This window comes from Clinocottus analis, unplaced genomic scaffold (genome assembly GCF_023055335.1).
Source record: "Clinocottus analis isolate CAN_PGR_092001 unplaced genomic scaffold, fCliAna1.0.p SCAF_14, whole genome shotgun sequence".
Taxonomy (NCBI): Eukaryota; Metazoa; Chordata; class Actinopteri; order Perciformes; family Cottidae; genus Clinocottus; species Clinocottus analis.
The window spans coordinates 2819812-2844294 of NW_027175865.1; the positions used below are offsets into that span (position 1 = coordinate 2819812).

Sequence of the window (24483 nt, forward strand, 5' to 3'; positions counted from 1 at the left end):
TTCCTTTTCTTCAGAGGGTGGAAATGGACGGCTTTTCGATCCAGAGGTAATAACAACGCGAACCACCAATCAGACCACCGACCGACAATCAGCGTTTGGGTTGTTTTTAATTTCCACCGCAACGTCAAAGTGCTGCGCTTTCACGTGAACAAAAGAATCATCCAGAGAGTTCATAAAGATCTATTACAAGCCCCACATTGGATTTACAGCCACCACCATCCACTTAACGGGAACAGATCAAATCCCCAACCTTTTTTTATTTGATTTATTTCCAAAGGCTGGACCGATCGATTGATACCGCTCTGACGCCAGCATGTTCAGGACAGAGCTGGAGTTAGGAAGAAGTGGAAATCGTGAACGAACACAGCGACATGTGCAACTGCAAAATAAGCAATTTTCACATATACTGTTATATATTCTGCGTACAAATAAAATCAAACAAGCTAAGTGTTTGCATGTGAGCTTTAGAAGCTAGCCGATTCCATCTGTTTTCAGTCTTTATGCTAAGCTACGCTATAACCTCCAGTGCGGTATCGATCTATTCATCCAAAGCTTAGAGAAAAAGAAAATAAATAAGTGGATGATTGTTTCCCCCGTCGTGTTTGAAGACACTCTTCCTCTCATTGCGTGCTCAGTGCATCGTCCCCCTACAGGCGTAACACACAGTCCAGGCCCGGGTACTGAGGCAGGTTGAGCTGGTACTTCCTCTCCAGGCCCGGTGGCACAAACCGGCCTCCCAGGAAGTGGTATCGCCCCCTGAACAAGCCGGCGGACTTCTTGGGAGCCGTGAGAGAGATGAGCGTGTCGGGCTGCAGTCCATCCGCGCTGCCCTGCTCCACATCCCACCCTGAAAGAGAATATGAAGAATAAAACGAACAGGATGTCAAAACCCGGTCCAGGATTCTTCTTCTTCAACGGTGAAAATGCAGAATAGATGGAAGTCGTGAATATCCGATCAGTTTTTCAGATGTTTCGGTTACAGGAGGATTGGTCTCCATATGCATGGAAGAAATAACCAATACAATACTTTGTACATGTCCCACATATCCCTGTGAAACAGCATTGTTTTCATTGTTTATACACATACATATATACACATAGTTTCGTCCGGTGTCTACTAATATCAGGTATCGTAGAGCTCTAGGTGCCCGCCTATGGAGAGAATTTTTTTCCTCTATAATTCCTGGTTTAATAACGGCAGGACGTCACTCAGTGACGACAGGAGGAGACTCTCAAAGCCGATTGGCTTCCGCGTCACCCGAATGAGGCGAATCCCTCTTCTCCAGCGGGTTGAGGACTGACCTGAGGGGATGTCGATGCTGGCGACGGGGACCGTCGTCTTCTTCAGCGTGTCCAGGATGGAACCGAAAGGCTCTCGCACCGCCCCCTTGAAGCTGAAGCCGAAGATGGCGTCTACCACCAGGTTGTAAGCCTCGTCGATCACCGCAGCCTGAGAATTCATGTTTGTTTTTTTTTAGGATTACTTATGCTGCGGATTACACATCTCCAGCATATGTAATGAAACATTTGGAAACATAAGTGATTGAGTCTGCTGCATCAGTAGTTACCAACAACACAATGGACTGCGTTGTCCATTACAATAAAATCTCTAACCCTAATTCCCCCAACGGGGATCATTAAGGCATCATCCACTCGAAGCTGCAGCCTCCTTGAGCTCCATCTCACAATGTCTAAAACAGATGCCGCATAGCTCGAAGCAAAATACACACTCGTGAAGACAATTAGCAGAAGGGCTTGTCTTCGGCCCCGTGTGTGGGATAGCGATGCTGCATTATTGATTAACGGCAAACCTCAGGCATCTCCGTCAGGAAGGGGATCTCCATTTTCTGGCACTGCGTGGTCAGGCCCTGGAACAGAGGCTTGTTGGGCTTCTTCGGGTACAGGACGGTGGGCTCGTAACCCTGCAGGAGGACATTTGTTATTTTCTATAGTTTAAAAAATTAACAGCCGCAAGTTAGACACAAGTTAGACACTTTTAAACACAAGAGGAGGGTTTCTTTAAACTGAAAAACACACTTTTTAGAAGCTCATTGTATTTTTGGTGTAAAAAATAAGATGCAAAAATAACTACAAACTATAACTGTCAAGTAACTATACTGGAGTACAAGTTAACAAGTACCCCAAAACATGAACACAATGACTCAAAACTGTTCTTCAGGAACTTTCCACCACCGCTGCAGAGTGTCTTGTCACTCGAGCGAAGGCCACTCACAAAGAGTTTGAGATGTCGTGCACAGACCAGGCCGTCGCCTCCATTGTTCCCAGGTCCACAAATCACCAGCAGAGAAGGTCTGGCCTTGACCAGGGAGGTGATGGGATAAGCCTGTTTGGGGGGAGAGAACAAATCCATTACACTATCTGACAAGGAGAAGAGGATTTTCTTTACAGCAGCTACTGAAGAGAAATGCTTCTAGCGATGAAGAGGTCAGAAGTAACGCAATCATTCCTGCCTAAACTCATTTAGACAGATCCATGTACTGGAAATCTGTTTTTTTTTTCCGGTAACACACAAGAAAAACCCGATTTGATGTCTCACCCTGCCGATGGCTGTGGCACAGCTGAGTCCAGCCAGCTCCATCAGCTGGTCCACGCTGAAGCCGTACTCACTGAAGAGCTCCTCGTCAATGTGCTGGGCCTCCTCCTGCCTGTGTGGAGCATCAACAGGTCAGTGTGGACAGTCTGTGTGTGTGTGTGTCGATACACACACACACTTATATTCTGTAAGTATTTCCGCTGCTCTGAATACAAGATGTCAAACTTTACCCGAGGTATTTGATGGTCTGGGCCATGGTGGAAGCAGGCCTGCTAGAGAAACAGTCCCTCTCGTGGTTGTTAGCTGCAGCGGACAGCGGACATGCCCCGGTGCGAGCGAGCACCGCCGCGGCCCTCGAGGTCACCAGGAGGCCGATACCGAACAGAGCCCGCGCACTCAACATCCAGGTGGATCCAAACTGCCGGGACAGAAGAGACCACAGAGATCTACTGGACTGAAGGAAGCCGGTCCACACATCCAATCAGTGATCAGACAGAATCCTACTGCAAGTACACCCTACTGAACAGGCTATATCTATTATTCTGGAGATCTTTTTTGTATTAATTGAGTGTGTAAAATCTTAAAAAAAACATCTATACAATTTCACAGAGTCCAGGGTCAAAATGTTTGGTCTAATAAATGCTGAGGAGATCAGTCAGTGGATCGAATAGTCAATGTATTAATCGTTTGCCGGTACCTGCTAGGATGTACTGCTTTGCTTTCTTTTATATTATGGTGAATTTAATTTTTTTTAATGAGACATTACAAAATAAAAGCTATTAGTAAACGTCAACTGTAGCTCTAGGAAACTGTGATGGACTAAAACAATGACAATCTATAAATACATCACTATCAGGACTACATCTCGAATTAAATTAAACCAAGAAAAGCACAAATGTTTTAAGCTTGAGCTTCAATTATGTGTTTCACAAAAGAAAATACAAATAAACACTTTTCATTTGTTAGAATTTCACCTTAAAAAAGAAAGAAAACTGATTAAAATCTGCCAAATGTGAAAAAATGTAGCGAACAGAGTGAGAACTAGTTGTTCTTAATAACATGGAGTTACTTGATGACTGCAACATAAACCTGATCACGTCAACACACATCACAATGACGTCACTGATCGTCTGCTGTCGTCATGCAGCTCCATCTGTACCAGCGTGACATAGCAGCTAGTTATCCTCTGATGGACGTGACAGGACGCGTCACGTCTGTTCATTGAAGTCTCTAAACAACCTAAAGGTGTCCGGGCTGCGCAGCGGTTGTATGCTAAGCTAACTCTCGGCTCGAGCTAAACTTTGTCTGCACTCACCGAAATGTCAGCGAGCCGTCCTTTAAAATAACTTCACATGCACGTGTCCTCTAGGAAACAACTTACGAGTCAATCACACACAGATAAAACGGCACCGAGCAACGACACTTGAGGCGCAATGGTGTCTCCCACTTCCGGGTTTGAAATCATGTAAACGCGTCGATTCTAATTTCAAAATAAAAGTCCGAGTACTGAGTATTGTTTTGAGCAGCGGAAAATGCTCTTGAAACATCAAAAGTAAAGGTAGCCTACTCATCGCAGAGAGTGTTATGTTGTTATATACTCTCTATGTAGGTAGATAGATAGATTTTAGACTGCATTATTAAATTATGTCGGTAGAATGAAAGCTCAAATATGAATCTGTAAATGAACTTAAGCCGCTGATTTATGTAAAAATAGATTAACAGTGGAAAGCTGCATTGAAGTGTCTTGAAATGGCACTTATTGTAAGTACATGTTTGAAGTAACTGTACTATATTACTTCACTCTTAACTTCATATGAATATAAACACATTATCACTATGAATGAAGTATCATGTGTGAGAGAGAAAGATTTCTCTTGTTTTGAGGTAGAAACACTTATAATGGTCAAAAGAACATCACAGTTATAATATAGTCGTGCTAGCTATAGAGAAAGAGAAGAAAAAAACATATAATTAGTCAAAGTCATCGTTGACTTTGTTTATCGTGCTTTTGGTCTATTTTTGTAAATTATATACACTCAAAATATGAGTGTATGAGGTGGAGAGAGAGATAACTGTATACAGCATATGTATATATTTATATATCTCTAAAATAATTTAAGCTGCGCTGGATAATTTGTACACTATTATCATTTGTGTTTTATTAACATGATATCAATTTTTTTTAATATATATATACTCATATTTGTATATATATATGTTGATGGTTTTAAATAGACAGCTGTAAAATATGTAATATATTTACTTTTGTTGGACCACAATTAAAACAGCCTGCCCATCCTAATATTTCTGTACAGTAAGACAACAGTCAATACTGCAAGTACTTCTACTACCACGTCATCATCATTGAACGAGACACATTCTGAAAACATTTTATTGATATCAGTAAAAAGAATACACAACATTCTGCAGATCTGTAACAAGGTTGGGGTCAATTTACTTGAAGTAGAAGCTCGTTTTATTTCATAAAAAAATCAAAGTAAGAGAAAAAAGAAATTTACTGCAATCCCGCTGCTGCACCATGTTCACAGAGTGTAAATCTAATGTAACTATATGAGAAGCATAAGAAAGTGATGATTTGTTTATCATCTAAACTATTTAAATCATCTTTCATATTCAAGAACATATTTCATTAGCATGCCTATGTACATTAGAAAAAAGCAGTATAAAGTTGTATTGCATTGAATAATTGAAAATGATTTAAAAGTACAACTACACTAAATAACTACTGGTAACTAACTAACTAAAGAAGTAATCACTAAAAACTAAAAAACAGAGTGTTCAGTGTGGGTCCAGGCGGCTCACATGATTGGACACTTCTCCATTCTGGCTCCAGTCTGAAAGGAAAGATCAACAAAGTCACCGTCATCTCAATCATTTCAAAATAAAAGCAGAATAAGTCAAACACTTTAGAAAGAAAGCCGCGGTGTTGCGGCGCGCACCTTGCGAGGCGTGCTGGTGCTGAACACGTAGGAGTGCGGCAGCAGACCCGAGGAGATCCCTCCGCTGCGGAAAGAGCGGGAGGCCGAGCTCACGGTGCAGTGGCTGCCGGGTTTGTCCGAAGCAAGTCCGCAGGAGCCGCAGACCACGGCCCGGCTCCGCAGGTTGTACTCGCTGTCTCCACAGGTGCTGTGAGCCACCTGCTGAGATCGGAGCGTTAACATCCAGACATTTCACGAGCACACATTATGTAGGCGTTGATTGATTTGCTGTGGTTAAAAACTGCCCCAAAAGCAAAGATTGTTTTATTTTGAAAGGGGCATTTGTCATGTAGATTTCTGCGGAATGCGTGAACACAATTGCTCTCACCATGTCATCATCGTCCTCCTCAAACTGTGTGCGGGTGACCTTCCTCATTGCCATTTCCTGGAGGGAAAAAAAAGTTCAGAGTGTAACACAACTGAAATAATTAAGGTTCAAATAAAGTAACACAAGACGGAGGGAGTGTAGCATACCTCGCCGTTGGCGTTTATCAAGGTGGTCTGCAACAGGTCGCCGGTGCCCCAGGAGGGCTGAGTCTTCCACACCAGGTCAGAGGGAGGATTGTGGGTACCACCGGCACCGGAGGCCCAGATCTGAGAGCGGGGAGCAAAGGGTGAGGAATCTGTTGTTCGTCGGCAATCTTGACTTGCGATTGAGTAAAAAGGCGCCGCTTACCGTGACCCTCTGGCCGGCCTTCAGGGTGAATTTCACCGGGAACTTGAAGATGATGGGAACGCCGGACCCCACCTGCCGCTTCACCTGCCAGTTCCCCAAATTCTGATCCTGGTGTGTTGCACAAAAAGTCAGCGGGTCAAACCCTCCGAGTCCGATTTCTGAAGCTGCCATGACCGGATGTCGGGAATATCGGCTCACCTCATCCGATTTGTTGCCCAGTCGGACGTATTTCCCGTCCAGGTCCACCTCGTCCACGGTGACCCGCCCGCTGGCCGAGGCCTGCTGGGCGATGCGAGTGCGAGCCACGGCTCCGCCGGCGACGCTGGAGGCCTCGCTGTCGGTGTCGTTGGGGCGGCGCCTCTTGCCGGGAGAGCTCTGGGCGCTGTAGTGGACCGTGCGAGAGTTGGCCGCCGACGTAGAGGAGCGACTTCCTGTCATTTTGGCGGGCGGGGGGCTCGGGGAGAGACGGAGCCTGCAGGGGGGGCAAACGAAGGTGTGAGAGGCGGAGAAGAAGTCTCTTTACTTTGTCCGATAAACTCATTGCGAGTCGGCCCAGCGTACCTCTGCTCCTCTCCCTCCAGCAGCTTCCTGTACGCACATATCTCCATATCCAGAGCCAGCTTGACGTCCAGGAGCTCCTGGTACTCGTCCAGCTGCAGTTGCATTTGCGCCCTCATCTCGGCCATCTCTCTGTCTTTCTCCCCCAGCATGCGGCGGCTGGAGTCGCGCTCCCGAGACAGGGCGTCCTCCAGGTCCCGCAGCTTCGCCTCGCGGGCCGCCAGCTGGAAGGAACAGAAGGATCACGCGGTTATTGTTTGACAAAAATTTGACAAGTCTGAAAGCCTAGCTTCATCGGTGCCAGACGCAATAAACATGCAATGAAATTATTTAATATGACTCTACTTCTCTCTTGATGTGTTCTCTCAGTAAACCTCGTAAACATGAGATGTTTATGTCTCAATCTCTAGTTTCAAGTCTTCTTCAATACAGCATGATGTTCATTAAGTAAATGATGGTCTATTTAGAGTAAAGTAGAGTATGGTAACCATCATGCTTTAGGGCGGGGCTACAAGGTGATAGAGAGGTCTCTACCACGGCGTTGTCTGGTCTGGGAGTTTTCATCTTACAGCTTGAACCCTTTCACAGTGAGTTCATGAAAGTAAATTGCACTTAAAAATGTGTTCTTCAGTGTTTGGTTGTCCTAAGCTCCACCCCTCTTGAGTCAGTTCAGGTTGCAAAAAACAAGATGGCGACCGCCTAAATTGTAGAACTTCAAACGGGTGACGTCACGGTGACTATGCCCACTTCCTGCGTTGAGCCCGGTGGCTCTACATCTGCACATGTGCGTCGTGATGCAATGCACCGTGCATGCGAGCGTCTCGCATGAGTCCCAATGAGAACCGGATCTGAACGCGATCTGTGTGAAGCTGCTGCTCGTTTCCCGGTCACCTGTTTCTGCAGCTGGCTGAGCTGAGAGGACATGGACTCCAGGCGGATCCGGGTCTGTTGGAGCTCCTCGTGCGCCGCCCCAACCAGGTGGCCGCTCCGGTCCGCCGACTGACGAGCGTTCTCCAGCTGACGGAGGGAAACAACGAGGTAGAGCGCGACTGAAACGCAGTCTGAACGGTGCGGTCCTATAACATGTCACCGATAGTTTATCTCTCACTGAACTCTTGTAAAACTGACGGTCTACCTTGGTGTTGTAGGTCTTCTCGATCTCCTCTTTGTACATCTTGACCTGCAGTTCGTGCTGGCTGCGCATGTCCATCAGCGCCTCGGCCAGCTTGCTTTCAAAGTCCTGCATGTGGCCGCTGTCCAACTCCACCATGCGCGACTCATGGCGGCGCTTTGTCTCCCGCAGCTCCTGTTGGAGGATCGCGGGGAAAAACCACACATACGGGTTTGGTCAATGTGGATGTGATCAACATGAAAGTTCCTTTTTGAAGAGGATTAACACAATAAGAGCTCTTTTCAGGGAGTCTGACCTCGGAGTGGAGATTCCTGGAAAACTCCAGCTGCTCTTTGAGGGTCTGGATGCGGTTCTCCCCGTCGACCCTCCTCAGCATCTCATCCTGCAGCTGCTTCTTGGCATCGGCCAAGCTGGTGTCCAGCTGAGAGAGGAGCAGAATATTAGCGGTGCACAAACGTTCACAGTGAAGAAACGTGCAGTGAACACAGTCGAGCGGCCAGAAGAGAAAAGAGACAGCTCTTCCAATCAAAACGTCTGAGCTCTGGCAGCCGTGACAGAAAAGCTAAAGTGGGCAAAGAAAACCACGAATGAATATTATATTCTGCTTTTTCTCCTCTTACAAAACTCCACTGGAAAAACTCCCAGATAAAGAGAAGCTAGTGGTTGAGACGGAAACAGGGTTGCGAAATATGTCTCTGATAAGCTGACATTGATCGTCACAAAGTGGAAACAAACAGAGGGACAAGCCCTTGAGTTGTAAAGCTTGTGGGCTAACTAATTGCAGAAAGATTGACCCCAGATGTGTTCCTCCCGGAGCCGAGCGGAGGGTTTGAGTTTACCTTGGCAAGCTGCGCCTTCAGGTCCCTGTTCTCCACCTCGAGGCCTCGCTTCTCGCCCAGAGCCGTGGACAAGGACGCGTCCTTTGAGTTCAGCAGGGCCTCCAGGTCTTTGACCCTCAGCTGCGCTGCGGCCAAATCGGACTCCTTCTTGGTGTTCCTGCAACAGCCCACACGAGTCTCAGGTGTTAAGTTTCATCTTGCCGACAAGCGCTGATACGGGATATCCTACTCAGACACACGTCCATTTTGCTTTGTGACTTAAGGGGCCGAGTGGAAAAAGGAGTTACTACAGTTTCCTTCACGTAGTCAAGTTAAACAAACATGAGCTATTTTTGAATAAGGATGCAGGCCGGGTCGGGTGAGGGGAAAGACCTCGGCGCGTATGAGTCACAGGCCACAGTGATCCTCATGTGCGGCGACCACAAACCACAGACGTTGGTGTTTGGCCCGAGACTCTGCCATGGCAACGGGCTTCGGCTTTGCCAAACACACTTCGGCCCCCGTCGTCTCAATATTTATGGAAAGAAGAAAAAACGGATCCCAGGGCAGAGCCCCGTAAACACTGCCACGTATTGTGTGCGTAGCGATGGCTGTGGCGAACGCAGGAGAAACTTGGGGAAAGAGTTAGTCATCGGCATCTGGATGTGGCGGCTCGGGGAAGGAGTCGGATTCGAGGTCCGACGTCAGACGAGCGAGGAGGAGGACGGCACGCTGGAGCCAGGGAGTGGCCCCGAGGCTCGCACGGTGTCAGCAAATTGAAGCATGGGGCTATTGGAGGCTAATGAGTAACTGTTCTGCTGCTGTGGGCCGCACGCGGACACGTTAGAGACGTTAACGCTGCAATCACAGACACACACTCACTCACACTTTAACGGGCACATGGGGGGCTTTTCCCTTGACGGAGATTTGGCTGAAAGTGGGGATTTCAGAAGCCTCGAGGCAGCAAAATATCTGGTTTCTGTCGAGTCTTCTCCATTTTATGAGAGGGCAAATCAGGCTGATTTCGTTTATTTTGGACCTGTAATCTTGGAAGGGAAGCTGCTAGCTAGACAATGCCTCGCTTTGTCGATGTCTGCCGTTGATGTCGGTTTAGTGAGTCTCACTTTAAAGCGAGCCGTTGTTACTTTAGCTGAACAGCAGCCTCTGTGGCCGCAAGTGCTAATTATGGGATAATAATGAACGCTCAAACAATAGTGGAGAAAAGAGGCATCAGAACAGTAGTTATATGAAGTTTGTTACCTTTAGCACCATAGTATTAAACTCATTATTATACTAGCTAATCATTACTAACCATATTGACTTGAGTGAAGGCATTTTTCAAAAGTGCATAGTCTCACTTTAATTGTAAACTAGTCTCACAGGCACACATGGACACTTTTGAGGGGTTCAGGGGCTTTCCTGTGCCGAGGCCCCCCGACAGACATCCTCCACCCCCTCAACCCTCGTCCACGTGATTTACAGTTTGACAACTTTTCCTGTTTCATTCGAGTTCGGACCGGCCGCGATGGACCCACCTTGCCTTCAGCTCCTTGTAGTCCTCCCGCAGCTTGCCCAGCTCCAGCTGCAGACGCGCCCGCTCTTTGGCCACAGAGTCCAGAGTCTGGCGGGCGTCGGCCAGCTCGGTCTCGTAGGCGGCCTTCAGGCCCGTCAGCTCCCGGCTGACCTCGGTCTCCGACTCGGTGATGCGCAGACGCAGGCCGGCGTTCTCGGTCTCCAGGAAGCGCACCTTGTCGATGTAGGCGGCCAGCCGGTCGTTGAGGTTGCACAGGTCATCCTTCTCCTGGAGCCGGGTGATGCGGTTCGGGGACAGCGGCGTGTTGGCACCTCGGGGAGTGTTGGCACCTCGGGGAGTGTTTTTGGGTGTCGCCATTGCCTTTTTTCTAGCTTTCCTGAAACAGAAGGCCAACTTAATTATCCTGAAAGTTTGTCCCTTCTGATGGACAAATGCCTCTGGAGGCTTTGGGCTGGGCAATGGGCCGGTTATATAACTAACACACAGGAGGATGGAGGCAGTTGGCCACACAGTTCTGTCTACAAATCTACATTCAGCATCCACCACTGTTACTATTCAAACAAGTGAAACACATGCCGGATCCGTCCACTGAGTTTTTGTTTTACATTCAAGGGAAAAAAAAGTAATAGCTGCAAGTTTAGAAATATAAAAGGAAACATCTGTGCATGTGTTTCCAGAAAGGCTTTAACTCTTTGTGAGCGTAATTACATAAAACAAGCAAAAGACAAAGAGCATAATTGAGCAAAAGACATGGGAGGGGTTGTCGACTCCACCCTAAAATCAAAGAAAAGTCTCAGAACACAAATAATGCCAACGTTCACAGCCAGGCCTACCTTTATAATGCTGCTCAGAAGAAGATAAACGTCTGCTCCGAGTACTTTTGTAGACTTCTCTTGCTAATCGCCTTTGTGTCGTCTTTGGGTCAGAGTTTCCTCTCTCGGTTCTCCAGCTCGGTTCTGTCTGTTACTGCGCTGTCTGCAAATCCATCTGTGGTGCCCATGTAGGAAGGAATGAGATGGGAGGAGAGAGGTTGGCCTCAAGTTTGGCACTTAGTAGGTGGTTGTTCCTCTCTCTCTCTCTCTTTCTCTTTCTCTCTTGCTCTCTCTCTCTCTCTGTCGCTCTCCCTCTCTAATGGGTGTGCAATCTGAATGAATGAGTCACCCGCTACTCAAAGAAATGCACAATGCCATGTGATACTTACAAGGGATAATTTTAATAGGATGAGTTCTATTCATTCGCACGTTAAAATTAAAAAGTTATAGAACAGGTTTAAACTTAAGTTTACAGAGCCCGGCGCTGAATTGATCCCACTCCCTCATTATTTAATTAAAACGTCTGAAAGGTCAGTTCAGGTTACAGGAACGGGTTTCTTACACTGGGGGGCAGTGGTCCTTCCTTTTGGGTGCTGTTTTGAAGGAAGTAGAGCAAAAATGTCCTTCCAGTGGAGAAAGCGAGATGCCATGTGGTGAAGGTCGCCCTACAGGCCAGAAAACTGTGGGAAAAAAGCTAATATGATGCTTTTTACATACAGAGGCTTTATTATTCAGATATCAGGTATCCCATGTTTAAATGCTTTCATGTTCAAAATGTACTTTATTTTGCTCATACGTCTGTCTGAATATACCTTTCTTCACCCTATATATATATATATATATATATATATATATATATATATATATATATATATATAGTCCAAGTTGTGTGTTTCATAGCTTATGTTATATTTGTGTTTAAAAACAGAGAAGTGTCAGCCAAAGAAAGACGTCAAGATGCATAATAGATATTTATTTATAGGTGTTCACAGTGTTTATGAGTGAGACAAGGAGAATAAATAAATCTAGAAGACACACTGTAAATTATATTAAAATGTGTATCAACGTTTCTGCATCGTTTTGAAAATGTTTTGTTTTTCCCCGTAGGTGAACTAAAAAGGCAATTTTCACGTCCGAGTAAAAAAAAAGTGGTCTAAAGAACTTCTAAATTACTTACGGTCTACAGAACGGGGATATGTGAAGGCACTCCAGGGGGTACGTGAATTTAAAAAAACAACTATTTAAAATTAGCATTCATTCACAAATCCTTTAAAAATAGTTATTTGATAAATAATGATTAAAACATACGTGTAGGTTCATGAACTGACTTTTATATTAAGTAGGTTATTTAATTTAAATATCCTAAAAACCCGGAGTCTCCCCCCCATATTAGGATGGTTTGACCCAACCTGGCACGCGCTACCTGTCGTCAACCGTTTGTCTATCGCTGCCGCCTTAAAACCAAACAATAAAGCGTAGCAGCAATGCTGCTGAAAACACGTAGGGACAAGTGCCAAAGAAGGCCAAAACAGAGCCGGCAAAATGCCGTCCGTTTTCGGACGACTATGTTTTAATGGGGCTGTGAAAACGAGAGTTGTGCGCAGCGTGGACGACATGTCATGTGGTTTGAGTGAAAACCCGTATTGGATCCCCGCGGTCACCTGGGCAAGAAGGAGAAAAAAAAAGTGCCCGTTGAGGAGCTGATTATCAGCGATATGTCAGACATGTACACGGTAATAAACCGTGCTACACATATAATATACAATATATATGCCATTTTCTCAAAAACGCGAGGCAAGTAGTCCACGCGCGTGGACGTTTTAATGCAGAGAAACCCCACGTGAACAAACACGATTAATTCATATGAACCACCAAACTATCTGAGTCACGTGCATGCTGGGTAACAACATCTGACGTCTCACAAAAGCCAAACGAAACAACTCCCAAAAAAGAGACTCCACACTCGTTTTTGTCACATTATAAACGAACAAAATAGTCCACTCCGTATCTTATCGGCCGCATGTCGCAGCTTTGCGCGGATAAACAGCAGCTGTGCGCCGCGGAGCAACACACACACACGCACACAAAAAAAAAAAGGAAAATCCAAGGGCAAACACATTTCCAGCGAACGAATTGAACAGGAAATGCTCTTCCACCCGTTCACCCAGCAGCTCGTCCCGCAGCCTGCACCGACCGGAGCACCGCCGCCTCCGCTGATCCGCGCAAACACCCAGAGCGGGGTTGTTTTTTAGCGCGCGTGTGTGTTTTCCGCACAGACGCAGACGACCGCCCTCCCGCTCAGCAGCGGCCTCCATTTTAGCTCCTTGCCCGGCCGCCGCCTCACGTGTCCTGGACTGTCTTTCTCACATGACCCGTGTGTTTGTCCCCGTGATCAGCGCTTCCATCTCTCCGCACATCAGTGTCGTTGAATATCTGCGTTTTTTTTATTGCCGTCGCAGAAAGCTTCATGGATATGCTGGAGCAGAGTCTGGACAGCTCGGCGAGGTGAGAGGCTGCCGGCCGCTTCCTGCTCCGCCGTGGCGCCTTACACGGCCTAAAAAACACATACACAGCCCTTGTTTGGCTTCTCTCGCGGATGCAAATGCTCTGTTTACAAACCCTGCATGCTCTCTTTACAAAAAAATATTGATATTTGTGCACTATTTTTTATTTTTTTTACTGTCAGTTTCATGATGAGATCTGCACCCGTAAATATATAGTTTTCAGCATAAACTGTGCTCCGTTTTGCAAGTCTGTTTTATTTACCTGACAATGAATGCAGCGCAGTAAATATTGCCAATTTCACCAGGGCGGTATTTATTAGCACTGTTGTTACTGTACATTACCTTTTTTAGTTTATTTTGAGGACTTAAAAGCTTAACTCTAACTAAGATGCATTCTTAAGAGTGTTATATTTTATTGTGAAGTTAGTCTCTCTTTGTGCGGTAAATCAAACCAGAAGCTTCGGCTTGATTATCAAAGTTACGATTTTCCGCCTAGAAGTTGCAGAAAACACATCTGTCACGCTTGCACGCCAGTTATGCATCTCTTTTATTTATGTCTTATCTGTTGCCTCCTCTCGTGGCCACCTGGGGGCGCTGTGCACTCACAACTGAGCTCTGGAGCCACTTTAACACACCTATGCTGATTAATTTCGTTTTTCTTTTCTTTTTTTTATTAGTCACGACAAACAGGAAACGGAAGAGGTGGTGCAGTTACAGGAAGGTGGGTGCCTCGTTTTCTGAAACAAATAATTTCTCAATTAAAAAGTGATTCAGCTTTTTCCCTCTTGACACGCATAAGAACTAAGATTTGAACCAATATTGTTGTTTAAAAAAATCCTCCTTTTTTGAGCAAACGTGTGCATTTCTGCAGTCTTTAATCTGCAGAATTGCAGAATTTTTTTATTCATGGTTCTGGCCCTGGTGCACCTCCACACACGTGTAACACGCTTGTTTGTTGCAGGAGAGTCGGTGGGGACGGAGGAGCAGACTGCAGTGACCATCACTGGTGTCCCGCAGGCTGCGTTCACTGACCACAATGTGCAGTACCAGTTCCGCACAGAGAACAGTGGAGGACAGGTGAGCCTGGGGCCGCGTGTTTGTATGTATGTTAGTTAGTTCTCTCCTCCACGACAATATACATTCAGGAAGTCTCATTCACTAGCCACAACAACAACGAGACAGCAACATTTATACTTGTAACTGCTACACAATGTCGGCGACAACATCACAACAAGACTTCTGTTATGTTGTTCTGTCATGCACCAATTCAAACTTTCATAAAAAAATATCACCAAAAATATCAGAGTAGAACTTTTAATGTTCCTCGGAGGAATGAGTGGGTTTTAACGTGTCAGAAAGTTAGTTTTACCGTGATAAAAACATGCTTTTGTAGAGCTTTCACAATATGGCAAATTTGTGTTAGCTTAACGCGAGCTAGTTAGCATTAGCTCGCTGGCTAACAGCCAACTACAGCCCTGTTCACACCACGTCAACGTGTGGATGAATCCACAGCTTGGCGGACTTGCCAATAAAGCTGTGAGGGTGCGTGTATGTTGACGTGTGTGTATGTATGTATGTATGTATGTATGTATGACGCAGGTGACGTACCGCGTGGTTCAGGTGACGGACGACCAATTGGAAGCGACAGCCGACGGGACCGGAGCCGTCAGCGTCGTCTCCACCGCGGCGTTTGCCGGAGCCCCTCAGGCCGTGGCTCAGGTGAGGAAGGAACGCCGTCAGACAGAAGAGCAATTAAAATTAAAAAATACTATTTAAATGTACTGTAACTTCCAACAAAGCAAATTTCTGGTTAACGAGTTACTCGAGGAGTCATTCCAGCTCCATGTGAATGTATAATAAATTGGTTGTTTTACTGTTTTGACCGACTGTTCACCGTCTCCAGGCTGTCATCCAGAACCCCTTCAGTAACGGGGGCAGTCCCGGCGGCGAGACGGTGGGAGGCGAAACGCGCTTCGCTTATTTCCCGGCCGCCACCGTCAGCGACGGGACGGCCGTGTCCGTGCAGGCCTCCGACCCGACGATAGCGCAGGCGGGAGGTGAGGATTTTTTTTTTTTTTAAGTCACGCCAAAATCCAAACCTGCAAGTCGAGCATCACTCGTCCTCATCTTTCGTCTCTGAAAACCCCAGGCCAGTTTTACGTGATGATGAGCCCCCCCGAGGTGCTGCAGACGACGGCCCCCCGCAGCATCGCGCCACGCACACACACCTACACAGCGTGAGTATGACCAACTCGTCCCAGCACGTTCCTCCCATCCCTGAAGTTACCAAATCTTTCTTTCTTTATTTCCTTCCCCCCTTCCATCCATCCACGTGTTTGGCCGACTTCTCACCTCCCCTCCCTCCCCCACTCCCATATTAACTTCACGGTGGATCGGATGTCCTTTACCTCTTCCTCCCCTTGCTGGAATGATTAGTTTTGTCATTGTGTGTACAAATGAAGATACCTAAAAGTAAATAAAACATCCAACATCTGAAAACCACACTCTGTCCCACTTACCTGCCATCCCCAGAGACCTTGGTGAAAGCGAGATGTTGCAGCATGGCAGTTCAGACTGGTGAGAAGAAAACTTTCACATACGACCCCCCCACCTCCTCCACCCCATCCATGTGATGTAGAGACACACGTCTAGTGTCTCACTAATCAATCATTAGCACCGTCCTGTCCATCATTGTATACTGACGGGTGTTGATTAACCGGCAGCTTCAGGCTTGATACCTGTGACTCCTTTTGGGATTTTTTTAAAATTCCAGGTTGTAATGCAACTAAATAGGAAAGGAGGCACCGCTAACGAATGCTAACAGCTAATACTCAGCACAAGTCGGTGGCTGAATCCCGCAAACCTTTGTCCTCCAGAGGGCCCGACGGTTGAGCCGAGCCTGCAGTTTCTTCCCCAAGGCTAGTAAAGAGCAGTTAGAGGAGCATCGGGGCGCTCTCCAACAACCAGCCCAACATAACGGCAAAAGTTTGATGCATCCGACCAATAATATATATTTTCTTTCCTGGATTCTAAGTCAGGTGTTCTATATTTGGTTACCACTGAGAGTCAGAGGATGTAATTATGATTTCACTGTCAAGTTTGTTTTGCTGTGTCTTGACAGGAAGGTGGAGGGTCCCCGGGCGCCCAGAGACGAGCGGCGAAGAGCACAGCACAATGAAGGTACACGTCCGGGTTTGATCGAGCTGATCGGTGTTTTTGTGAAAGATAATAGTTCAATCTGAAAGTTTTCCATTAACAGTTGTATTTCTGGTTAAAACAGTTTCTCTTTTTTTCTTTTCTTGGCAGTGGAGAGAAGAAGAAGAGACAAGATCAACAACTGGATTGTCACACTTTCAAAAATCATCCCCGACTGTAGCATAGACAGCAGGACTGGAGCGGTGAGTGCTGCTCCAAAAATCGGCTTTCAAAACAATAATATTCTCTGTAAAGACCATCACATTTTCCAAAGCAAGGTCAAATAGTGTCCGCAGTGACTCTCTCCCCGCCTCCAAGTCTGAATGAATACATGGGTTTAGTCACAAGACCTTTGGAAGTGAGACATTGGGGAGTGGAAATAAAAGGAAACGCTGAGTCATGTTTGATGTTTTAACATCTGGATGTGCTGTGTTACTCAGAGTAAAGGAGGCATCCTGTCCAAAGCGTGCGACTACATCCGAGAGCTGCGTCAGAGCAACCAGCGATTGCAGGAGAGTTACAAAGAGGTGGAGCGGGTGGAGATGGACAACGAGCTGCTGAGACAACAGGTGAACAGCTTAACTATGTATTATATGTAATATAATACTAATATCTCATAGGACATGGCTACAGTATGCAAAGGATGCAGGATGCAAAGTGAGTAAGGGTGAAAGTAAGCTGACTTTATTGTTTAACTCGGACGCAGCCAAACTATGTTTCATTTCCCCAGAAAATATAATAACAGGAACTAGAAGAGAAAAAAAAGGCCAACAAAATATAGATATCGCTACAGACGCACGTGAATATGTTTATAAGTGCGACCGGCTGTGGCGCACAAGCAGCCTCTCAACACAACATAGTCTCAGTCGAATAGAAGGACTTTGAAAGGCAGTGTCTAATTTTCAGAAGAAAAATAAATGTATATGAATCCCTTTTTTTATTTTTCTGTTCCTGTGCCTCCGGTCATCCCGCTTTTGTCTCTCGCCTCTTAGATCGAGGAGCTGAAGAACGACAACGCGCTGCTTCGAGCGCAGCTGCAGCAGCACGGCGTGGAAGTCAACGGAGACGCAACGCCACAGTGACCGTGGACTGGGAAGCGAGTGACGTCACTAACACATTGTCGCATCGTCCCACCCACCTGAACAATACCGGGAAAGGAATAGAACGAGAGACAATTTCCATCTGAAATTGGACCACACACACAAAGAAACACGTGCGCTGGCGAGGCTTCGAGAAGAACGCTGAAGGACTTGAGGCCGCCGCCTCCAGCTGTTTTCCGAAGCCGAACGCTCTGAAATCCGTTTACTGTGCGGCTGAATGAACCTCTCGCCTCGGCTTAACAAGGAATACGACCTCACAGCACCACCACGCTTGCACCAAACTTTCTTTTCACTTTTTAAATTATGAACCCACCACAGAAAAAATCCTTTTAACGACTTCAACTTTTTATCGTACCGCTAACTCCTTTTTTCTTTTCTTTTTTTTGTTTCTTTTTGTTCTCTTTTGCAGTGTTTGAAACTACTAAATGTGACTTGAATGATAGCTCTGCTTTGCTTTTAATTTATTAGCGTTTAAGGAATGTGTGCACAGGAAGCTGATCATAGAATTGATTTCCCCCCCAAGCAACAAATGCATAACGGACAAATCGGATATTCTCATCCCCCTCATCTGTCACCAAAAATAGTTTAATATTACTGTCAGTGGGTTGCATGTGTGTATCGTTGATCTGTGTGCAAGTTGAGGGAGCTTTTTCAATTTCTGCCTCTTTATACTGACACCTGAGCACCAGGCAGTGCTGCCAAACTTTATGAACGTAATCCAAGGTTGGTAAATACATAAAAACAACATACTTTTCTGACAGTTAAAGCAGATTTGATGGCGCAGCCTTAACAGAAGCCAGTTGGAGAACCTCGGCGTTGACATAGCTCAGGTAATCGGGATCGTGCACTGGCAAGTGGTTCAGTCTTCACACCGTTTAGTTTTCTCTCGTTAGGTGCAATGTACAGATAATTGATGATTTTTCATGGCGAGGAATCTTTTTTTGTTTTTTTTTATTGGGCATTAAAGTATGGTTGGTTTGTATATCTGCTTGATAGGTCACTGAAAGAGAGGTTTGGTCACGAGAGGTATTGGTTTGAGACCAGCCTCTTGTTTGGCTCACTAGTATTTTCTTTGTTTATGTTCTCCCTTTTTCCCACAATCTTCCCTAATCTCTAAACTATTGGGAACCGTTGCTGCCGACAGAGGACCATAAAACGACCACGGTCAGGAATGTGCTGGTGGTGGTTCGGATGAGAGTGATGGTAGTTGGAACTAACCAGCTTTTGTCTACACTGAAAGTCACCACAGCATGGAGAGAGAGGAGAAAAAACTATAACCACTGGCATGACTAATTCTGATACTCCAATAAAACAGAAGTGTTTATACCCGAGTTCTCGGCGCAGGTCATTCTGTGTGTTTCCGCAGGTCGCCTTTCAGCAGCGAGACGCATCGGGGAGTAAATGGACCCTCGGTGTCTCTTCAGGCTTTTGTTTTTCAAATATCAAGTGTTCTCACACCTTCTACGACCCAGTCACATTTTGTGACCACAGCAATTTTCAGCTTTATTTTGACCCCTACATTTAAAATGGCTGAAAATGAGTGTTGTATAATTATACAAATAATTGATAAGCAGATGTTTTAATCATGTACTTGGTCATTAAGGCCTCTCCTGACAACGTTTGGGCGACACTTTGGGTGTCATATTTGACCTATTACATTAGTATTAATTAGTACGTGTATCACAGCTATAAGAGGGTGATTAAAAAAATAATAATAAAAAACTTCTGAAGTCTCAATACAGTTTTACTTCATAATGACGTCACAGAAGTTGGAGTTTATATCTTATGTTGCGTAGTAACGTTACCGCCTTAAAGCGCGAGGCAGGACAAATACGCGACCGTCGCGCACGGTGTCGCGGAGAGTGACGTCACGAACGTTGCCGCGGCGTTTTTAATTATTAAAGAGACGTTGTGGTGCAGCCTGTTGCCCCGGAGACGGCGCCAGAGCTTATTACTGTAGGAGTCCCGGTCCAGGAGAGCCAGCACCCGCCGGTCTCTCTCTCGCTCTCTCTCTGAAAGCTCTGCAACTCGTGTGAGTAGAATTTAATAAGAAACTTTGGAACGCAAATTATTATTATTATTTTTGTTAACGTCACGGTGTCTGAAATTCAGCTTCGTAAACCCGCGGCCAGCGGCGTCATGTTTGCGACAGATAACGGTCACTTTACGGCCGCGTCAAAGTGAAAAGTCATGTCCCTCCATCCGCTACAAGCTACTGTCTCCTAGCAAACGTAAACACGGCCCATAAAGTTAAAATGCTTTTCTTTCTTCTTTTTAGTAAGAAGAATATGGGTTTTGTTTCACATGAAACTTTTGGAAAAGTATCAAATCTCACAAAATAGAAATATTAAATTAAAGCTTATAGTACTTTTAGGGAAACTTCTTTTCCCATACTGCACGTTGTACCTCATCATCAGGCATCAATCTTGTGTTGGTTTCTGGGTCATTCAGTTCGATTGCTTTCTCTTTCCTCTTTTGAAAGTAACATTATTCAATTCAATTCAGGGGCTTTACAATCTGTACACATACCACATCCTCAGTCCCTGGTCAGACCTTGCATCGGTTCAGGAAAAACTCTCCCAAAAAACACTTCAATGAGGAGAGAAAGTGATTTGCGATGTTTGCGTGTCACCGCTGCAGAAGGATGTCTACATTTCCCACAAAGCCCAGCCTGCGCCACACTGTGTCCAGCTGGAACAGCAACAACCACCAGCTGTCTGCCACGGCCCAACAGGAGCGACTGGTTTCCAACGTGATCCGGCAGGAGGGGAGGTCGCTACGCAGTGAGACCAACTTTAAGGTGGGTCCGTGATGGCGAGGAGGCGTCTCTCTCCAGGAGGAAGGATATTGCACAACCCCCACACATTGTCAACGCATTACTTAATATGTCCACATGGTATCTTTCCTCTCCGCAGACGACCTGGGATGAAAGCGATACCCGTGTCAGGCTGAAGGACCGGGTGTGGGATGTCACCCGGCGGAAAGACGAGCTAGAAATCTGCGCACGGAAAGTGGATGAAGAGATGGAGGCGCTGACTCTGGTGATTTATCGAAAGACCTCTGAAACAACTCATTCCATGTTCATAATAGTACAAAGATGTCTGGCCTACATATAGATGTGTGTTTCCCTAAGAGTCAGTATTAATATTCCTGGAATCAGTTCAATATACAAATTCAAAGACAACTGTGAGTTTGCCTGAGCTGACGGTGTGGTGACCTCGGCCTCGGTGTGTGTGTTGGGACAGTCCAAAGAACAAACCGAGCATGCCCTGGCTGCGACTGTCATTCCCCTGGAAGCCGGCGGTGAATGCTTGACGCTGAGGGACGGGCGGCGAGGGTACGAGCTGGCCCACGACACCGTGGACAAACAGCTGAAGAAAGAGGTGGGGCTGATCGAGAGCATGCAGGAGGCTCTGCAGCAGCTCATCGACAAGGCCTTCGAGCATCTATGGTAAGGGAAGCTACGGCGTGAGGCAAAAACCTGCAGAGGCATTTTCAGTTTGTTTGTTTTTTGGCGTGCAACCTTTCCGTGTTCTCGATGCCAGTGTTTTGCAGGAGGCTCGGCACGAGCTCACGGCTGACCTCCAGAACAAGATGGACGCCCTGGACATTGACATGTCATGCCTGTCGCTTACGGTTAAGTCATCTCAGATCTCCCTGAAGACCAACCCAACTCGCGTACCGCAGGGGTAAACTCGGGATGGGGGTGTGTGTGTGTGTGTCCATGATGAAGTGCATTTTTCCCAACTTTCCTGGTGAACACAAGCTTCCTTAGTTTAAAGTGCGGACATATCCTTGTTGCAGTTCCTCCACCCCACAGGAGTGGGTCCAGTTCAGCCAGTACAATGTGGCCCGTGCCCAGGAGGCCATGCAGGTGTCCCAGCAAATGAGGGAGGACATGAGCCTCACCAGAGCCCAGGTGTGCATGATGTAGCTCCACCTTTTGTAGTGTAAATACTTTTGCACAGGCCTGAATGAATCACAATTAGTGTTGTCAACTCATTTCTTCCATACAATGTGACACATCAGCGCTTCATTCCTTCTCCATCCTGTTTGCTCTCCTCAGTTGCAGAATGACTTGAACGCTCAGCACCGCGCCACAGAGTTCGCTTTTCGTAAGCGCACTCACCACGAGGACCAAGCCCGCGACGAGCTAGAGTGGCAAATAAGACATGTGAGTGACTGAGTAGTTTATAATAGCAGGTTTTTCATTGTTTGTGAAGTTGAATGAAAGCGTGCGGGGGGTTGCAGCAGTTTAAATCCAGCCATGTTCCTAGTTGGTGAGAGATCCTAGTTTCAGTGTCTCTTTCTGCCTGTAGACCGAAGATGAAATGGCAGAAATGGAGAGAGACATCATCGACCTGGATGCAGATCTGCAGGCGAAGACGGCCTCCCTGAAACTGGCTCACACGCGACTGGAGAACAGGACCTACAGACCTGGCATGGATTTGTGCAGGGACGAGGTTTAAAATACTGCAGCACCACTATTCCAAATATATGATATTAGCATTAGCAGCGTATGCTACGGTACTGCTCGGTGACTTTGCGTTCATGTGACTTTGATCTTTTTTCCTCCCCGTTTGCTCGCAGGTGCAGCGCGGCCTCGTTAACGAAGTCGATCAGCTGGAGGCCACAACCCTGGCTCTGAAAAAGAAGCTGTCTGAAGCTCAGTGAGTCTGATCGCCACGTGGATCTTATTGCCGACACACGTTTATTTACGGCTTGGACTGAAATCCCTCTAAAACGTTTACCCGTTGCTTTTCTCCCCCTCCCCGCTGCTCGCTCAGGCACTCCATGCAGAAGATGAAGCTCCATCATTCCCGCATGTTGGAGAATCATTCCAGAAAACGGGAAGCCCTGTCTTTGGAACAACGGAGCATGACCACGCGCTCCCGCCTCGCTCTGACCGCCTGCACCAAGAAAACCCCGGTGCTGCTGGTTCCACTCACCAACTCCAGCGGCAGGAGCAACCTGTAGCTGCTGGCTCAGTGTCGCCAGCTGGTGTCCAGGTCGGGGAAGGGAGGGGACACGACTCATAGATGCATGACGGGGACACAACTCCATGTTGAGCTTTGACTTTAGCTTTTTCTGTTCACACTGAGATACATTCAAGTCCTCTTAAAGTCTTGAATTAATTAATCGTCCCCATTGTTGCTGGAGGACCAAAACACACTTTTATTTATTTATTTCAAAAACATAAAAAGTTTGTTTGTGTATTTAATTTGTTCCGTGTTGTGTTAATAATTAATTGTGTTTATTTAAATTCCACAAAATAACTATAATGTGGATTATATGCTTGATTCCTCCCATCTTAATTAAACATTTTAGTCCTGAAGATATTTCTGGCGTCTGAATATATGTTCACAAAAATGTTTTTAGCATAGTTTTGATGATATGAATAGTTTTCTCTTTTTTTATGTGATACCAAATTACCACAAACTAATGAAAACATAGTTATGAATATTGCGTTGCATTTCTGCTCAGAATGCCTCGGTTTTTTATCATTTCAAGTAATGAAACGAGGCATCTGATTGGTTGTTTCCTGTTGAAACAAATGCATTTGCGAATCCAGCGACGTCATCAAACTATCAAACTAGGCCGAGCTGATCAAATAAGAATTGAGATTCTGTGACTTTGTGGCCTGTTTGTTGTTTGAAACGTGTGTGAAATGAGAGCTCGTGTGACCCGGCTGCCATGTTGAGTAATGGTTGCACCGAGAGAGAATTTTCTATTTGTATTGGAGAGTTTGGAGAGTCAGTTATCTCAGAAAAGGAAGTTCTGAGGTAAGCAAACAGACGGGCATACTTCCATAAAGTGCTTTGAAATGTGTTGAAACTAAAGGAGAAAAGGCTGAAAAAGTGCTGAAAAAAAGATTCTTTTCCGACTTAATCAAGTTCATTTTCTACCATTAGAAAAACAAGTATTTTTTTTTCTCAAACTATTTCCCTCAGGAGGTGGAGGAGACCAAAAACAGAGACAAAATCGAAATGCCCACAGCAACCTCCTCAGAAGAACTATGAGAGGTGTTAACTTCTGCTATTAAATGAGGTCAATAGGTTGTAAATACTTCCCTAGATATCAGAAGAGTAATAATAATCACATTTGCTTGCATGTCTTGAACTGCTGCGGGTCTTTTTCGTGGGAAAAAAACCCTTCTTCGGCGATTTTCTGCTCCATTTTCTACACCGACGAGCCCTGCGCCCGCATGGCACACCCACCTTTCACACATACTCAGTAAAGAACTCATCCTGCACCATAAAACCGAGAACAGCGCCCGACGCGACACAAACAAGTCGACGCTTTCCCCAAAGCCCAACCCGTCCTGTCCTCGCATCGACCATCAACTTGAGCACATTTATAACTTTACTGCCCTGGCCCTCCAGTTCATTTACACAGCCTGGGCTTTACGGGGACGTCCATGCGTTTCCTGACACGCTGAATTAGCCTGAATCACTGCACTTAAGGGCCCAGATGCTACCTGTCTGTTGCCCTCCACTGAGACGGCAATTAAGGCCGCCTGGTGCCTGCTAAATGCCCCCCCACTCCTTCTTCTGCATGACTGGATGCGCCTCCTTATCTGCGTCTCTGTCATGATGTCGTG

General features: G+C 46.1%; 4 protein-coding genes across 7 annotated transcripts; 2 read left to right on the forward strand and 2 right to left on the reverse strand.

Moving 5' to 3' along the window:
* Positions 1 to 88: 88 nt before the first annotated feature.
* naxe (NAD(P)HX epimerase) lies at positions 89 to 4008 on the reverse strand. Of its 3 annotated transcripts, none has more exons than XM_068575061.1 (7): positions 3870 to 4008; positions 2785 to 2972; positions 2558 to 2666; positions 2234 to 2344; positions 1812 to 1922; positions 1303 to 1450; positions 89 to 847 (listed from the first exon to the last, which is right to left on the reverse strand). In XM_068575061.1, the coding sequence occupies exons 2-7, from the start codon at positions 2955 to 2957 to the stop codon at positions 648 to 650; spliced, it is 852 nt and encodes a 283-aa protein (XP_068431162.1). In that variant the 5' UTR covers positions 2958 to 2972; positions 3870 to 4008; the 3' UTR covers positions 89 to 647. The 3 variants fall into 3 exon arrangements, with proteins under 3 accessions (XP_068431162.1, XP_068431164.1, XP_068431163.1); XM_068575063.1 differs by having other exon boundaries at positions 3936 to 3999; XM_068575062.1 differs by having other exon boundaries at positions 2785 to 3000; positions 3870 to 3995.
* A 1083-nt stretch (positions 4009 to 5091) lies between these two features.
* LOC137784615 (lamin-A-like) lies at positions 5092 to 11809 on the reverse strand. The gene is made up of 14 exons (XM_068575428.1): positions 11646 to 11809; positions 11105 to 11258; positions 10273 to 10647; positions 8759 to 8915; positions 8215 to 8340; positions 7923 to 8093; positions 7679 to 7804; positions 6791 to 7011; positions 6428 to 6701; positions 6230 to 6337; positions 6028 to 6147; positions 5882 to 5938; positions 5515 to 5715; positions 5092 to 5409 (listed from the first exon to the last, which is right to left on the reverse strand). The coding sequence occupies exons 3-14, from the start codon at positions 10626 to 10628 to the stop codon at positions 5374 to 5376; spliced, it is 1953 nt and encodes a 650-aa protein (XP_068431529.1). The 5' UTR covers positions 10629 to 10647; positions 11105 to 11258; positions 11646 to 11809; the 3' UTR covers positions 5092 to 5373.
* Positions 11810 to 12477: 668 nt separating this feature from the next.
* usf2 (upstream transcription factor 2, c-fos interacting) lies at positions 12478 to 19213 on the forward strand. 2 transcript variants are annotated; one of them, XM_068575846.1, is made up of 11 exons: positions 12478 to 13588; positions 14265 to 14308; positions 14549 to 14664; positions 15187 to 15306; positions 15491 to 15644; positions 15737 to 15824; positions 16120 to 16164; positions 16709 to 16767; positions 16894 to 16985; positions 17223 to 17351; positions 17775 to 19213. In XM_068575846.1, exons 1-11 carry the CDS (start codon positions 13551 to 13553, stop codon positions 17862 to 17864), a joined length of 975 nt encoding a protein of 324 aa, XP_068431947.1. In that variant the 5' UTR covers positions 12478 to 13550; the 3' UTR covers positions 17865 to 19213. The 2 variants fall into 2 exon arrangements, with proteins under 2 accessions (XP_068431947.1, XP_068431948.1); XM_068575847.1 differs by lacking the exon at positions 16120 to 16164 and having other exon boundaries at positions 12479 to 13588.
* Positions 19214 to 19808: 595 nt separating this feature from the next.
* Positions 19809 to 23217, forward strand: tekt2 (tektin 2 (testicular)). The gene is made up of 10 exons (XM_068575935.1): positions 19809 to 19914; positions 20523 to 20682; positions 20798 to 20923; positions 21128 to 21333; positions 21428 to 21571; positions 21687 to 21801; positions 21949 to 22056; positions 22202 to 22345; positions 22473 to 22552; positions 22670 to 23217. Exons 2-10 carry the CDS (start codon positions 20527 to 20529, stop codon positions 22857 to 22859), a joined length of 1269 nt encoding a protein of 422 aa, XP_068432036.1. The 5' UTR covers positions 19809 to 19914; positions 20523 to 20526; the 3' UTR covers positions 22860 to 23217.
* Positions 23218 to 24483: the final 1266 nt, after the last annotated feature.

Excerpts from the sequence above, each read along its gene's own strand:
- naxe (XM_068575061.1), bottom strand. The coding sequence starts at position 2,957 with ATGTTGAGTGCGCGGGCTCTGTTCGGTATCGGCCTCCTGGTGACCTCG. Across the intron at positions 2,667-2,784 it reads CAGACCATCAAATACCTCGG|GCAGGAGGAGGCCCAGCACA; the intron begins GTAAAGTTTGAC and ends TGCTCCACACAG. Across the intron at positions 1,451-1,811 it reads TCCTGACGGAGATGCCTGAG|GCTGCGGTGATCGACGAGGC; the intron begins GTTTGCCGTTAA and ends ATGAATTCTCAG.
- LOC137784615 (XM_068575428.1), bottom strand. The coding sequence starts at position 10,628 with ATGGCGACACCCAAAAACACTCCCCGAGGTGCCAACACTCCCCGAGGT. Across the intron at positions 7,805-7,922 it reads AGAAGACCTACAACACCAAG|CTGGAGAACGCTCGTCAGTC; the intron begins GTAGACCGTCAG and ends TCCCTCCGTCAG. Across the intron at positions 5,410-5,514 it reads GCACCAGCACGCCTCGCAAG|ACTGGAGCCAGAATGGAGAA; the intron begins GTGCGCGCCGCA and ends CTTTCCTTTCAG.
- usf2 (XM_068575846.1), top strand. The coding sequence starts at position 13,551 with ATGGATATGCTGGAGCAGAGTCTGGACAGCTCGGCGAG. Across the intron at positions 15,825-16,119 it reads CGCACACACACCTACACAGC|AGACCTTGGTGAAAGCGAGA; the intron begins GTGAGTATGACC and ends TGCCATCCCCAG. Across the intron at positions 16,768-16,893 it reads AAGAGCACAGCACAATGAAG|TGGAGAGAAGAAGAAGAGAC; the intron begins GTACACGTCCGG and ends TTTTCTTGGCAG.
- tekt2 (XM_068575935.1), top strand. The coding sequence starts at position 20,527 with ATGTCTACATTTCCCACAAAGCCCAGCCTGCGCCACACTGTGTCCAGC. Across the intron at positions 22,057-22,201 it reads TAGAGTGGCAAATAAGACAT|ACCGAAGATGAAATGGCAGA; the intron begins GTGAGTGACTGA and ends TTCTGCCTGTAG. Across the intron at positions 22,346-22,472 it reads TGGATTTGTGCAGGGACGAG|GTGCAGCGCGGCCTCGTTAA; the intron begins GTTTAAAATACT and ends GTTTGCTCGCAG.